We start from the raw sequence: 15639 nt of genomic DNA, 5'->3' as shown, positions 1-15639 counted from the left end.
CAGCTATAGAAGTGGAGTAAAAAGGACAAGAAGGATCAAGACACAGGCTAGAGAAAGGGGGATTGAGGGCAGTGGAATTTTGGTGACAGGAAGTTGCAAACAAGAGTGTGGCTGCAAAGCATGAGGGAGTCGATATAAAAGAATAGGGCGCTTTGGGATAGTTAAACAATGTAGGTCTCCTTCGTGATATCCCCAAAATACAACAAGGGGACACAATTTCTTAACACACTCACTCTGGGTGCTGGAATCTGTCGTTTTGACCGTGAAGCTGCTCAAGGATTAAACCCTCCCAGTTCTGGTAAAGTTGTGGTCAGAGGTGAGCAGCCCTACCAGGTCTTGTGGACCTGTGCCTCTAATGACACAGCCCAAGAGCACAGCAAGGATGGAACAATCGCACTCACTGCTGGTTAACGCTGAACACAGATCCTCATAGTGTTGTCAAGAGTCTTCACCTCCATTCTGTACTTAGTTAGGGGGATTTTGACATCCAAGTGGGGGTTCTTCCCATTCTTCAAGTGGGAAGAGTTAGCACTTTGGGGAATGGCATTTAGGGAGAATGAAATAAATATCTGCTTGAACAGGCAGAAGGAAGGAGGACCCATCATCTGCTCATGGCTCTTGGTCCAGTAAATGTTGTTAGCTGTTCAGTGCAGAGAGCTAAGCAGCTTAGCTGGGAAGCTGGCAGTAATGAGCTACTGTTGAACAGGATCATTTTGTAGTTCTGCCCCCCCGGAACCAGAAGCAACTGAAGAAAAAAGCACTGGCTTGGGAACCACGAGAGATGAGAATGAGAACAAATTAGATCTTCCCATAGAGTAACTAAATGACCTTAGACAAAATGCTTCCCTGTCTGCGTCTTGAGATTTTTTTTAATTTACCCATCTATTAAAAATGAAGGATTGTCTCACAAGCACAAGGTCCCGAGTTCAATCCCCAGTATCAAAAGAAAAAAAATAATTAAGGATTGTACTAAATTAGTGGTACTGAACCTTGATTGCCTACTTGAATTGCCAAAGTTGCTTTTTAAAAATACCAGTGCCTAGGCTTTATGTCCAGAGATTCTGATCTTTGTGGTTTGTAGTGTGGTCATAGGTTTTTCAGGACGGGGCGGGGGGGGGGGTGTTTATTTGTTTATTTTCTGCTTCAGTGGTTAAAATTGAGGTTCTAAAACCTCAGTTGCCCGAGAACTAGCACAAACAATCAACAAGTGGGATCTCTTCTTACTAAAAAGCTTCTGCAAGCAAGAGAAACCACCAACAGTGTGAAGAGACAAAATTTTCCCCTGCTGTTCCTCAGGCAAAGGTCTACTATCTAGAATCTATAAAGAGCTTAAAAAGATCAGACCTCTCAAATTTAAAGACCCAATACAAAAGTGGGCATCTGAAATGAACAGACATTTCTCAGACAAAGAAGTAGAAATAGCAAAGAAACATATGAAAAAATGTTCAACATCACTGGTCATTTGAGAGATACAAATGAAAACAACACTGAGATTCCACCTCTCTCCAGAAAGAATGGCTGCTATCATGAAATCAACCAATAGCAAATGCTGGCAGGGCTGTGGGGAAAGAGGAACCCTGCTCCATTGCTGGTGGGAGTGTAGACTGGTGCAACCACTGTGGAAGTCAGTATGGAGATCCCTCAAAGAACTACGATTGGAAGTCACATTTGACCCAGCTATTTCTCTGCTGGGGATCTTCCCCAAAGAATTAAAAGAATCATACCACAGTGATATATGTGTACCCATGTTCTTAGCAACTGCCCATCAACTGGAGACTGGATAAGAAAATGTGGGGGGTTTTTTACAAAATGGAGTACTAAGCCATAAAAAATGGTAAATCAGAGACATTTATAGCTACGTGGATGCACACTGAGGCGATACTCTTAAGTGAAATAAATAGGACACATGTGTAAATACCGAATAGTTTCTCTAGTGTGAGAAACTGAAAGTGTAAATAAGGACTAAAAGGTATAATAGATAATCTGAAATAGGAAGAAAAGGGCCAAAGGGGAAGGGGAAGTAGGAGGGGTAGGGGAAAGGAAAGAAGGGAATGGAATAAATATGAGAAAATGAAAAAATGGAAACAAAGTCTTTGTAGATACGGAGGGGTGGAGGGGTTGAAGGGAGGATAGGGGAATGGGGAAAAAATAAGAACCAAGAAAGATTATGTAAAGGTGCAAATTTAAATGTACCAATATAATTAATAGAAAAAAAGTTGAGGTTCTGCTTTTTCAATGTGTTCTCAGATGATGCTCCTGCTTCAAGTCCCAGGACCAGATTCAAGAGGCTGCCTACTCCCTTCCCTAGAAGAAAATTTGACAGAAGCTATGGCAAACTCACTAACATCTGTTTCTTTTCCTCCCCACACTGTGAATTTTTAGTTTGAAGTGCTTAACATCATTTAAAAATCAGACTATTTCATGTAGCCCGGATGATTGTGTTTATGTTGAGACCTGGAGAATCTGTAGCCCAGGACCCTCATTCTCTTGCAGCGATCAACTAGGGGCACGTGGCTGCTGTCCTCCACAAGTCTTACACTCCCCTGCCACCACAGAGCCCAGCTGCACAGTCACTCTGTGACTCCCGGCCCTGGCAAGTTGGAGAGTGTGTCCCTGTTGTAGAGCCCTATGAGCCTGATGACAAGGGTCTGTGACCTTGTGAGGCCACCTTCAGAGAAAGAAGTCCAGGGTCATCGCCTGGGTGTGAGCAGAAGGTGAGCAGCTTTTAAAGGATGCCTGAGGTTTGGAGCAGAAAACCATAATGTTGCAAGATATGATTTTTAGACTATCTGCATCAGAATTACTCAGTATCTGTTTTCAAAATGATATCTGTATAAAATAAACTTGCATAAAATGTAGATGGCAACCTGCAAGACTTGAAATTGCCAGTGATTTCCTAAGCAGGATGGAAAAAGTGCTACCCTCAAAAAAATTATGAATAAGTTCTAATACATTCAGCTTAGGAAATTCTGTTAATCAAAAGAGTGATAAGCAAGTAGCAGAGTAGAAGAAAATACTAACAATATGTATAGTCATTAAAGATCTTGAACCTAGAGCATATAAAGAATGCTAAAATCTGTAAGAAATAGATAAGCAATCCCCTAGAAAAAGGGATTAAAAGCTTAAAGAGGTATTTCATCAAACACAGTATCCAAGCAGCCAATAAACATATAAAATTTGCTCCATTTCATCAGGGAAATAAAAATTAAAACCACAATGAAACATCACCACACAGACCAGCTAAAATAAAAGGATAAAGTTGTGTTTATCGGGATACAGAGCAACTGGAAACCCTATATGCTGCAAGTATGAGAAGAAACTCAAAATTCTCTCTTTGGCAAACTAACAGTATCGATTCAAGCTAAAAATATACATACATGCAAACTCAGCAATTCCACTCCTACATATATACCCCCAAAATAGCACACATATGTTCATCAGAAAACAACTCCCAAAATATTCAGAAAGCACTGGCAAACCCTGGCAACAACTCAGTGTCCATCTACACTAGAGTGGATAATGATGCTACATGTAATTAAACAAATACTTCAATGAGAATGAATTAATTACAACCACATAAAATAATACAGATGCATATATTCATCTTGTGAGAATTCACCATGCTGTAATTCCAAGCACAAGTTCATATGAATGGTAAATTTTTATAAAAAGTTGCAATGTTCCTGAACCTAGGAATGGCACAATAAAAGTGAGTCTTCTGGGTTGGCATGGGGCAGATGGGGAGTAGGAAAAATGGGAGTCAGAGGTCAGCTGAAAACCTGCTATGAAATCCGTGGGTGTGAGTATATAATGTGGGCTGTGATCTTAGCAATGAGAAGTGAAGAACTGAGTAAATGATTCTGTGGGACGCACACACCAAAGTACTACTCTGCCATAATGAAACAAACTTGAGGCATCTGTAGGTAGATGGATGCACCTTGAGGCCATAATAGTAAGTGAAATAAATCAGATACATGAGCTTGACTATCACATGGTTTCTTGTATATGAAAAACCAAAAAATACATAAATAAAGAGCAAAGTAAGAGATACATTTTAGAAGGTACAGAGATCTCTTTCCACTGGAAGGGGGAACAAGAGATGAAAGGAGCAGGGAGGGATGGCACGGTTAGAAGATGAAAAAAGCCTTAAGATATGTTCATGTGCCAACCATGCTAAATGTACTCACTAAGTACTGCAAACAGGTACTCATAAAAATTTTAAAAATAAAGCAAGAAAAGAGAAAGTTTCTTGATATTGAATGTGACAGAAAGGTAGGAAGGAGATAATAATGATAGAAAATGAGCACTGGGAGGGATTAAGAGATCCCTGGGTTCTACTCCTACTTTTACTGCTGAGAAATGAAGGTTGCCAGGGGGGTGTTAATTTTACCAAGGTCACACAGCAAGTTAGCAAGAATAGAATTCATCCACATCACTGAGTGCGGACCTTGCTATTTCCACTACACTATCTGACGTAGGAATTCTAAGGTCTAAGGTCTTTGATCGGGAGAATATCTCACACAGAGAAACTTGCTGGAAATGAGAATTTGCTTCCTTTTCTCCTCTCTTGGCTTCTCTGCTCCCACTCACCCACCTCCGCCCCCATCTTAAAGAAGAAAACTGAACAGTGAACATTATCCTGCATGCTTTTTTTCTCCACCTACATATTTTTTTCTTCTTTGACCCGACAAGAATACCATAGCTGTTTTTATGATAGAAACCTATATTCTCCTCGCTGGAACAAATATCAAATCAGAACTACCACTAAATCTATCCTTGTGGATATATCTCAGATCATAATGTTGAGGAGATAAAAAAGGAAATTGTATAATGGTATCATTTTCTTTAATAGTCTCCAAAACGATTCTTTAAAATGATTGTGGCATGAATATGTAACAAGAGCACAATTACTGAATTCATAAAAGTGATTTACTTTGGCGAGAGAGGAATGAGATTGGAATGAGGTACCCAGGGTACTTTAATTGTATCTATAATGTTTTGTTTTTTCCAAAAGTAAGATAAAGAAATAAACAACTTCTTGAAGCCAATATGGTATAAAGCAGAAGTTTGTTAAAGTACATGGTGGATTTATTATTCTAAAACTCTGTATTATCACTGTGACTGTGTTCAAAATATTTCACAATTCCTTGAAAATGCAAAAGTGATGCATTACTCATTATTGTTAGTATTCTCCTCAATTTCTTATTATACTAATGATTATATTTACCACAAAGATTGAAAAGAAAGTTAGAAATACCAGTGATCAATGTAGGCAAATGTATCTTTCCCACATATTTTATTTAAGAATTTCTGCAAAATGTCTTCAAGACAGTGTTGAAGATAAGACAGAAGTTGTAGGAGCTTTTGGACAAGTGAACTCTGGCAGGACTTTTTTTGTGACCTGAAGTGAGCAATTGTAGTTGATTAAACAATGGCAAGGAACTCAAAGGGAAGTCAGAGGCAATGACAACTAATCAAAAACCCTCCCTGACACTGTGTGCAAGTGGGAGATTTTGTGAGCAAATGTGAAGCACCAGGAACAGATGCCACAAACAGAGCCCACGCATGAAAACACAACACACCTGGATGGTCAGAGCCAACCTTCCTCACTGCCACATCACAGCAAGCCAGGCAGGCAGATGTCCCAGGCAGGGAGATGTCCCAGGCTCCAGGCCATCATGAGCCTTCACATGTCCTGCCTCCCTCTCTGAGAATTCTCAGTTTGGTCCTCACTCTTAACCCCCACTTAAACAGACACAATGGCAGAAGCAGCCAACGAAGCATGAGCACAGACTCTTACTCCAGTGGAGCCAGGAATTAAAAAGAAAGGAGGTGGCTGCGGTCCATATTAGCTACCAGTAAAACTGCCTGCAATTACCGTGCCACATCCATGAGGTGAATGTTCTCATTTAATCCTCACAGAAGTTCCACGTGCTAGGTACTATCAGTCCATCAACTATACAGCCAGGAAAACTGAGGTTCAGAGAATGTATGAGACTTGCCCAAGATCATACAGCTATTAGAGTCACTCCGAGGTGACTCGGGCTTTATTCCATTTCTCTAGAATACAAAGGAGGAGCTAGAATGGGGGAGTTTATTTCACTTGGCCTCAGATCCCTGACACCTCTTATCAGCCTCCAGTGAGAAAGGTGCCCAGGCTGAAACTTCCAGCCTGCCTCAGGTTCACTGTAAAGACTTCAAGTGCATTCTACAAGCCCAGGTCATGAGATTGTAGGAGAAACCATCTGCCAGACAGTTAAAGCCCTTGGCGAGGGTGTGCTCCTCGGCTGGCTCTCAGGAACCCTGGTGGCACCGAAGGAAGATAGAGGATCCCAACAAGGATATAGGGTGATTCCCTGGAGTGATACTTCTCTGTCTCCCAGATAAGTCCTCCTCTAATCCACTTCCACATTCCCCCAAAGCCACCATCCATCTTTTCAAACTACAAGAGACCACAAGGAGCCATCTCGGTTCTGCTCTGAAAAGAAGCATAGGGTTTAGATCAGGGTGGCCAGTCATGCTGGTCTGCTTGGGACCGTCCAGTTTAGTCTGGCTGCATCCCAAGAAAGCCCTCAGTCCCAGGGAAACCAGGGTAGCTGGCCATCCTGTGTCCAGTCTCAGGTGACTTGACAGCTTTTCAGAGCAACAACCCCCTTACTTCAACTTAACATGACAAAAACCGCTATAAAAGGTAGGAGGCAGGAAACTGCCTGTTTTCCCTCAGCAGCAGTAATACTGACAAAAATAGGGTTGAGTGACTAAGGCCAGACTTATGACCACCCATAGGTTGCAGAGGAACTCACTGCTGGAACGTTCTTCCTGTTCCAGGGAATCTTGGGAGAAAAGGAAGGAAGGGCTTAATCACACCCTAGGAGCAGCAGCCAAGGCTGCCTCACTCCCCTTTGGCAGAGAGAGCTCAAAGCCTCTTTTCTCAGAAGTAGACGCCTCCCAGGCTCTGCTCCCTTTTTCCAAAGCCAGAACGACAAATACCAACCTAGAGAGGGAAGAGAGGCAGTCATAAAGCACAACCATCTCCCCATCTTTGGAAGGGCACCTTCCTCAACCCAGCAGTTCCCAAAACCTTTACTGAACAAACCAGCTTAACTAACCCACAGGCCAGAGCCCTATAGGAAACTCACCTGGGCCCCAGGACAGACTCCGCTCCCCGGGGATGCAGAAGCAGCCACCCATGTGTGCACCATCCTCCCCAGGCCAAGGCCCCTGGGAACAGCAGCCAAAAGAGCTTTCAGAGGCTCCCAGTGGCGTCCCTCCTCCCCTCCCACCTCCTCTCTGGCACAAGAGGGACCAAGGCCACTCAATGCACAATGCAGTCTTTGATATCCGGGCTACAGAGGGAGAGTGGGAGGGGCCGCCCAGCCTGCAGGCTTGATAGTCCTCGCACTGTCAGGCCCCCGCCTGGGGAGCAGAGCTCCTCCCTAGAGCTCTGCATATTGCTTTATCCCTATCAGGCTATGGCACATTCCTTGCATTCTGGGGTTGAGATACACAGCTTGGTTTTTGTGGGGGCTGTCAGGGTGGGGGAGGAGGGCAGAGAGCATCCCAGGAATCAAGGCTGTTGATCTTGCTCCCTGATTGTCTTGGCCCAGATGTGGATTCCCCTGCCAGCACTTGGAAAGTGATCTTCATCCATCCCTTCCTTGCAAACATTTCCCTTGGCTATCATGTGGGGGGCACAGCATCTCATAGCACTGGTGAGCACACAATCCCCCTGCTGCTGGCTCCCAAAGGCCTTGGTGGGTAGGAACCCAGGAAATCACCTGAAGTAGCCCAATACTGTACAGGTGAGGGGCTGGAGGACCAAATATATTTAAGGCTACAGGTTTGTATGAAAAACTGGTCCCACAAGACTAACCTCTTTTCTGTTTCAGACTGGCAGTGAAGCAGGGAATGCAGGTGACATGGTGTGGCTGAATTTCAGAAAGTCTTCAATGAGATCACTCAAAGGATACAGAAAAAATACATCCAAATGCCTACCAGGTCACGCAGAGGCATGCCTGATCCAACAACCAAGCTCAAGGGTCCCTGCTCATTCAGCGTTCCCTCCCTGTGCAGAGCAAAGGTTGGTGGAGAGCAGCTCAGACATGAGTGACCGAGGAGGAGGCAGGGTGCTGATGGGCTTGGGCTGCAGGGTTCTGGGGGCAGAGCTTGGGTCAGTCTCACGGAACCTTAGGGAAGGCAGTGGCCTGGTCAGGTCATACTCTGAGATGAGCACTGGGCGACAATGCGAAGGGTGGGGCTCGGAGTCAGACTGCCCAGAATGGTCAGCAGCATCCACAGCTCACATCAGCACAGTCCCAGGGTTGGGTCTCCAGTGGGTCTCAGAAGTGGGCCTACAGTTCCGATGCTGATGACCTTGAATTGCAGGTATGGAGTGTTTAGCATAAACTGGGCACTCCCCATACATTATGTAAATCCTGTAATAGCCCCATCATGTAGGCAATATCATTTCTTTTTGGTGAGGAAATGGGTGAAGGTGTAACTTGTCCTATCCCCGATTAATGAATGTCAGGTTCAGGACTCCTCTGTTTATGAATGTCAGGCTCAGGACCCCTCATGTATGAATGTCAGGCTCAGGGACACCACTCCCCATTACCACTGTCAGGTTCAGGACCTCCCAATTTAAGAATGTAGGTTCAGGGCCGGGGATTTAGCTCAGTGGTTACGGTGCCTGCCTCGCAAGCGCAAGGTCCAGAGTTCGATCCCCAGTACCAAAAGAAAAAGAATGTAGGTTCAGAACACTCCCTCCCTTTATGAACATCAGGCTCAAGGACACACACACACACACACACACACACACACACACTCTTATGAATATGAAGTTCAACACCTGAGCAATTTCTAGTTGATTCTTCAGCCCAGGAAGAGTTGAATTAGCATGGGTCTCAGATGAAAGAGTAAGTGTTCCTTTAGAACCATCCAAAAACTCAGAAATATATGAGATGAGAAACCACGGTCTAACTCACATATGCAAACTTCATTTCTCCTTGATATGTCTGCACACCACTCATATATAGGGGCAGCGACGGTCAGAAACTAAAATACTCAAGGCCAACCATTGGAAAGATTCCCCAGTCCAACTGTCATAGAGGACGTCACAAGCCAGTGGATTGACGCACACATTTTGGCAAGTCTGAAATAAATAGTCCATTATTGATGAAATCACTGCTTCCCTTGAGATGCAAGAAACTAATGTGGTTCTGCTCATGACTAGCTGAGACAGATTTATTTACATAAAGAAATTTCCAGGCAGAAAGAGCAGCAGGAGCAAAGGTCTTGAGGCAGGAACTTGGTTGGCTTGTTAAGGAAGGCTAGTGAGACAGGAAGCACATTGGGATGAGGTCAGAGAAAGCAAGCTTGTCTTAGATTGTGACACTCTCCATGCTAGGTGGCAGCCACCGCACTCATCAGTCACAGGGCCATAAGGGTTGACAATCAATGCCCTATAGCATACCCTGTTGTTAATATAGCTGTGGGACTGATTTTTAAAGGGAGCCAGTGGCAGAGATGTGACCAGAATACAAATCTTAATTCCTAACTCATTCATACATTAGTTTGCTCATTCATTAAACATTGCTGTTTGCTTTAAAAGCTGCGTGTTTTGTGGACATGAGTAATAATAATAAGTACTGATGAGCTTTTGTGATGTCTTCTCAAGAGAAGCTGTCATACAGTCTTCACCCCACTTGTGCAAAGATGAAGAAACTAAGAGTGATTTGCCCACCTGACTCAGCCACCTGGGGTAGAGCAGAGCTAGGCTTGGAACCTGGGCAGTGGGACCTCAGAGCCTTTGTCCTCACCGCTCTGCTTTACTCCTCTGTCAGAAAGACCCAGCCAGGCATCTGGAGGCTGAAGCCCAGCAGCCAGCAGCAAGGCAGCTTTCTGAGCCACAGCCCAGGTGTCAGCCAGCCAAGCTTTCCTCTGCAGGGCAGGACATGCGCCCTCTGCAAGTCATCTGAGGAACAGCAGCAGCAGCTGCTGGCTCTGACCCCAGCAAGAATGGCCCACTGCTCTTTCCAAAGCATCAGCGTGGTCAGGGACAGGCAACGGACGCCTCACCCCGGAAGGTGAGCATTGAAGGTGTCCAGAAACAGTGGTGAGTCTGCCCCTCCACTCTTCCTCCTCCAAGCCCATTTTACAGACAGAGAAACCAAGGGCCAAACTCCAAGTCGTCTCTTCAATGCTTTTGGGCAATGTTTGCGGCAAAGGCCTCTCTATACTAGAGTTCAAACCTCAGGGCTCTCGGTCCAGTGTGTGTCCATACAACAGGCTGATGCTAATCAGTTCCTGTTTTAAAATCAGGTTCCCCAGTGAGTGGGCTGGGCTAAGATCTTGTGCTTGTGCATGTGTGTGGGTGTGTGCACTCATGGGTGTGGGGGGGGCTGGGGGGGTGTCTCCTCGCTAAGTTCATGACCCAGGCCCAGGGCTGACACTCCCTACCACTCCCAGGCAAAGGAATTTCTTCTCAGCCCAGCTGATCTTTCAGAGAAACTGAGGTTCCAGGCATCTGACCCAGCAGATGGCATAGGAAGGCACGGCGCTTCAGCCACCTCAGCTTCCTGCTGGAGGGGCGCTCACCTGGGCAGCAAGAGGCTGTGCAAGGGGCTGAGGGCAGCAGCGCTGGGAATAGTGAGGGGGGAAGGAACGGAGATGCTTCATTGTGAGGACATTTCCTAGAGGGCAAAAGAAGCCTGTCACCACAGTCACAGAAAGAATCCCAAGGCATATTATCATACAACACATAAAGAAAATTGCAGTACCATGCATATACTAGGACTCTATTAAGGCAAAGCACACACATAGCCCTAAGGCAACCATAGACACTCGTGTCCCTGTGTGTGCACAGATTTGCTTACATCCTCCCAGCAGTGTGTGGAGTGCTCTGGTCCTGGGTGGCGCCTGAGAAGGAGTAGAGCAGGCCACACCTTGCCTCTCCTAGCTGTGCAAGGGAGCAGGAAGGATGGGTTAAAGGGAAGAAATAGACACTACTTACTATTTTATGATCCTCTGTATTGTGGGCATTTTCCAAACAGACTGTTTCGTGATGGTGTTGTTATAAATACAAAAATATTTGAAGGAAGAGGAGAAGGTGGAAGAAGAAGAGGAGAAATCCAGGGGTAAGCATGGTGGGCAAGGGGTGCACACACATGCAAGGGAAGAGTGGGTGTTTCCCAGGGTGTGAAACTCCTGGTCTGACTCAGGGGATGGTCCCTCATGTCGCGCATCACAGATGGATGATACCAGTTCCCAGTGACAGTGTCCACAGAGGTGCAGTGAAGAAACATTCTGTAATCGGCATGTTACAGGCACTGCTGGTTTTCCCACTGTGTCTGGTGGCTTCACAGAGCTCTGGCTGGAGCTGGCCTCAGCTCCCTGGAAGAGGCGACATTTTAGCACAAGACTTATGAAAGTAGCTGAGCCATCTCTCATGAACTTGGCTGCCCTCCAGATATGACCTCCACTCTCCTTCCCTGATCAAGTGCCTGTGGAGCTCCACTGTGCCCCTGCTCTCTGCATCCTGGGTCAAGGTGTTCCCCATTCCACCAAGTGCTCCTACCATTATCATCTGCTGTCCTCACCAGAGCCCCAAAGAAATGAAGCTACCTGGTCTTGGACTTGAGCTTTTGATCAAGAGCTAAATGAGCCTCTTTGCTTCCTAAGCAGCCTGTCTCAAGTTCTCTGATACAGTAATTTTGAAACGGATTATTACAGCCAACAATCTGTTGAGAGTCCATACTACTCCTTGGCTCCAGAGTCAACAGAGAAGCCCTCTTCTCTTTCTCCAGCACTGCCCAGGCCTTGGTCTTGTCTTCTCTGGGAAGAGGAATTGACAAGACAAGCTTTTGGCCAACACAGTAACAGAAATCGTACCACCACTTGGATGTATTTTGCCTCCTAGTGATCAACTTGAGCATTATATTTGTGGCCAGAAGACCTGACTTCAAATCCTGGATTTTGCCAGTTTCAAGTTGTCATATATCCTCTTTTGCAAATAACAACTATAATAGCAACTAAATAGAGCAAACATGCTCTCCCTCACAAGGTGGTTGTAAGGATTCCATGTTTATAGGTGTCTTGTTTTGCTTGTGCAAATTGTGTGTATGTGTGCTTGTATGTGTGTGCAGTCACTATTGTGCTTGCCTTAAGCATGTTCTTCAAGCATTTGGAAGTTGCAGGACTACACAGGAAAAGGGCATTCTGGGTGAGTAAAATGTGTGATTCAGTCATAACAGAGACAGAATCTCAGCTCAATCAGAAAACCCACATGGCCATGAGCCCCTGCAAGCCAGGTCAGCATACTGATACTCGGCTTTGTGGTCTGATAAATCTATTCCACACAAAGGGAGATGTGTATGACTCTTTCAGATGTTTCCATTAGTTAATTTGGGGGCAACTCAAGTATTTCATCTGTGGTGCTCTCCTTCTTCCTAATGTGACACAACTAAACTTTGAGTCCCCATACCATTCAGGTCTCATTTCTCTGAAGGCTGTTCAAGTTTCTCTGGGAGCACCCAGATATGCATCAAATCAACCCACTACGCTAAGTTCAGGACACAACTCAGAAGTTTTGTCTCCTCCTACCTTCCACTTACTGTACTTCTCTTAATGGATCCCAAGTTTACCTCAGTTTGATGGGTCAGGAGATAACTCATATCCTGTTCCTTCAGAAAGATTCATAAAATTCAGATGACTACATCTTCTATAGCCCCAGTAAATCAAAATCTTTGGAGGTAGAGATATTTTTTAAACCTATCCCAGATGACACCAATGCATCCCAGCAAAAATTTTCTCAAGAATGAGGAAAGATCCAGGTATAGATTTTAGGAAAGACCCAGGCATCCTTTTTTGACTCTTTTTATCCTCACTAAAGTAATAAAAATCCTTCACTGGCAGGGACAGCACATGTAGGACATTCTGGCTGTCAGTGAGTGAAGATAATCTTAAGGGCCTCTAATTCCACTGGTTAACAATGCAGAAGTGTCCCAGGACTCCCTGTAGATAAAGCTCCGCCATTGCACTGAATGGAGCAGATGGTGGAGAGCTGAAAAAGCAAGTGTGGCCAGTGAACAATGACAGGGAACCCAGGGGCTGGTGAGATCACTACAGTGGGTGACCAACAGTGAGGCTGGGTGAGGAGGCAGAAAGGACAGAAAGGGACACAAGGACAAGGACAGACCACAGCAAAAGGTCAGAGGAAGACCATTCAGCAGCTGGGAGTGAGGCTGAGGGAAGAAAGGTGAGGGGTGAGGCGGGCAATGTCAGGGGTCATGTTTATGACAGTGAAGGGCGAGGAGGAGCCCTTGACCCTGCAGAGCAGGTGAGGGAAGCGGCCTCTTGCAGGAGAGCCAGGTGCCAGGGCCACCGATGGCATTGCTTCACAACAATGCTATTACAGTAGCACTATGGTTTGGGTGTAGTTTGAGTGTCCTCCAAGGCTCAGTGTATCAAAATTTAGTTTCCATTGAGAGGAATCAAGAGGATGGAAACTGAATTCCACTATAGTTTACATGCTGAGCCTTTGGGAGTTGATTAGGATTAGATAAATTCATTATTGTGTAGTCCCCACAATTGAATCCTGATAGTTTTATAAGAAAAGAGAGAGAAAACAGACAGACATATGGACATACGTGCACATTCTCTGCCCTTGCCATGTGATCCCCTGTGTTACCTCTGGGTTCTGCCAGCAAGAAGTTGCTGACACTCAACTTTGTACCTGTAGAACCATAAGTCAACCTAAGCCTCTTTTCTTTATGAAGTAGCCTGCCCCAGGCATTTTGTTATAGTATTGAAAAACAGACTAACATAAGTAGTAACATGTGTATGAAACTAGACATTGAATAAAGAAATGAGTCCCTTTTCAAATTATTTTACCCCTAGCCAAAATTCAGTGCCCTCTCTGAAGCCACACACTGGCAATTTGGAGAGTCCTTCCAGACTTTCAGCTCTGCATTCTCCAATGTGTACATGTAATCCCATCTCTGTAAGAAAGACTATGTACACAATATCTATATCATATAGATATATGACCATGTTATGTTATATATAAATTAGCTCACCATTTCATGCTCAGCACTGGAGTTACCCCATGTTGTAAGAATGGCAACTGAACTTGACTTGTCACTGATCACTTGTTTTTGTTTTTGTTTTTGTATAATATTTATTTATACATTAATTGGTACATTTTAGGTATACAATACATTTACATTTATCATTGGGTGTTTGTACCTGAACATGATGTATCTTAGTTCTTATTTTTTTTCCCATTACCTATGCGCCCTTCACCCCCACCACCCTTCCCTATTTACATAGACTTTGTTTCCTTTTTTTTTTTCTTTCTCATAATTTTTCCTTTCCTTTCTTCCCCTTCCCCTTCCCCTCCCATGACCCCTCCACCTTTGGACCTTTTCCTATTTCAAGTTATCAATTATTCATTTTAATCATTTTCATACTTATTTACACTTTCAGTTTCTCACAGTAGAGATACTATTCGGTATTTACACATGTGTGTCCTATTTATTTCACTTAAGAGTATGGCCTCAATATGCATCCATTTAGCTATAAATGACTCTAGTTTCTTGTTCTTTATGTCTGAGTAGTACTCCATTTTATAAAAAAACTACATCTTCTTTATCCAGTTTCCAGTTGATGGGCACTTGGGCTGTTTCCAAACCTTAGCTATTACAAATTGTGCTGCTATAAACATAGGTGCACATATATCGCTGTGGTATGATTCTTTTAATTCTTTGGGGAAGATACCCAGTAGGGGAATAGCTGGGTCAAATGGGACCTCTAGTCGTAGTTCTTTGAGGTATCTCCATACGGACTTCCACAGTGGTTGCACCAGTCTGCACTCCCACCAACAATAGAGAAGGGTTCCTTTCTCTCCATACCCCTGCCAGCATTTGTTATTGGTTGATTTCTTGATAGCAGCCATTCTTTATGGGGTGTGGTGGAATCTCAGTGTTGTTTTCACCTGCATCTCTCAAATGACCAGTGATGTTGAACATTTTTTCATATATTTATTTGCTGTTTTTACTTGTTTGTCTGAGAAATGTCTGTTCATTTCAGATGCCCATTTTTGAATTGGGTCTTTGAATTTGGGGGGTCTGATTTTTTCCAATTCTTTATATATTCTAGATAGTAGACCTTTGTCTGAGGTACAGCTGCTAAAAATTTCTTCCCATATTGTAGGTTGTCTCTTAGCTCTGTTGGTGGTTTCTCTTGCAGTGCAGAAGCTTTTTAATAAGATGAAGTCCCAGTTGTTGATTCTTTGTGCTAGTTCCCGTGCTACTGAAGTTTTGTTTATAAAGTCTTTTCCTATGCCAATGTCATTGAGAGTTCTACCTAACTTATCTTCCAGCAAGTTTACTGTTTCTGTCTTGATATTTAGCTCTTTAATCCACTTCGATCTTAGTTTAGTGCATGGTGATAGGTATGGGTCTAGTTTTAATCTTTGACAGGTTGAAATCCAGTTTTTCCAACACCATTTATTGAACAGGCTATCTTTTCTCCAATGAGGGCGACTGGCTCCTTTGTCAAAGATGAGGTGGCTGAGTATGTCTGGAGTTGTTTCTGCATCTTCTAATCTATTCCCTTGATCCTTGGGTCTGGTTCTTTGCC

The 15639-nt window shown here is 44.2% G+C and overlaps 2 protein-coding genes across 6 annotated transcripts in view; one reads left to right on the top strand and one right to left on the bottom strand.

Moving 5' to 3' along the window:
- Positions 1 to 7323, bottom strand: part of Sh3tc2 (SH3 domain and tetratricopeptide repeats 2) — a 91545-nt gene extending 84222 nt beyond the window's left edge. For 2 of the 4 annotated variants that reach the window (XR_002398163.2, XM_087180611.1), the window contains exon 1: positions 7140 to 7312. Coding sequence is in view for 3 of the 4 variants with exons in the window: in XM_087180611.1 (XP_087036737.1) it covers positions 7140 to 7191 (52 nt within the window). In the remaining variant the exon portion in view is untranslated. Of the gene's footprint in view, positions 1 to 7139 lie in introns of all 4 variants that reach the window. The other 2 variants (XM_087180612.1, XM_004854374.3) reach the window with 2 other exon arrangements.
- A 59-nt stretch (positions 7324 to 7382) lies between these two features.
- On the top strand, positions 7383 to 15513 carry LOC110351106 (uncharacterized). 2 transcript variants are annotated; one of them, XR_002398164.2, is made up of 4 exons: positions 7383 to 7802; positions 7890 to 8080; positions 9843 to 10085; positions 11052 to 15513. XR_002398164.2 is itself a non-coding variant. In XM_087180614.1 (4 exons), exons 1-4 carry the CDS (start codon positions 7683 to 7685, stop codon positions 11137 to 11139), a joined length of 552 nt encoding a protein of 183 aa, XP_087036740.1. In that variant the 5' UTR covers positions 7383 to 7682; the 3' UTR covers positions 11140 to 15513. The 2 variants fall into 2 exon arrangements, 1 of the variants encoding a protein (XP_087036740.1); XM_087180614.1 differs by having other exon boundaries at positions 7383 to 7712.
- Positions 15514 to 15639: the final 126 nt, after the last annotated feature.

This window comes from Heterocephalus glaber, unplaced genomic scaffold, assembly GCF_053883595.1.
Source record: "Heterocephalus glaber isolate CG9 unplaced genomic scaffold, H.glaber_assembly_v1.0 deba00001463, whole genome shotgun sequence".
In the NCBI taxonomy this organism is placed as follows: Eukaryota; Metazoa; Chordata; class Mammalia; order Rodentia; family Bathyergidae; genus Heterocephalus; species Heterocephalus glaber.
This window is presented reverse-complemented; position numbering and strand designations above follow the sequence as displayed.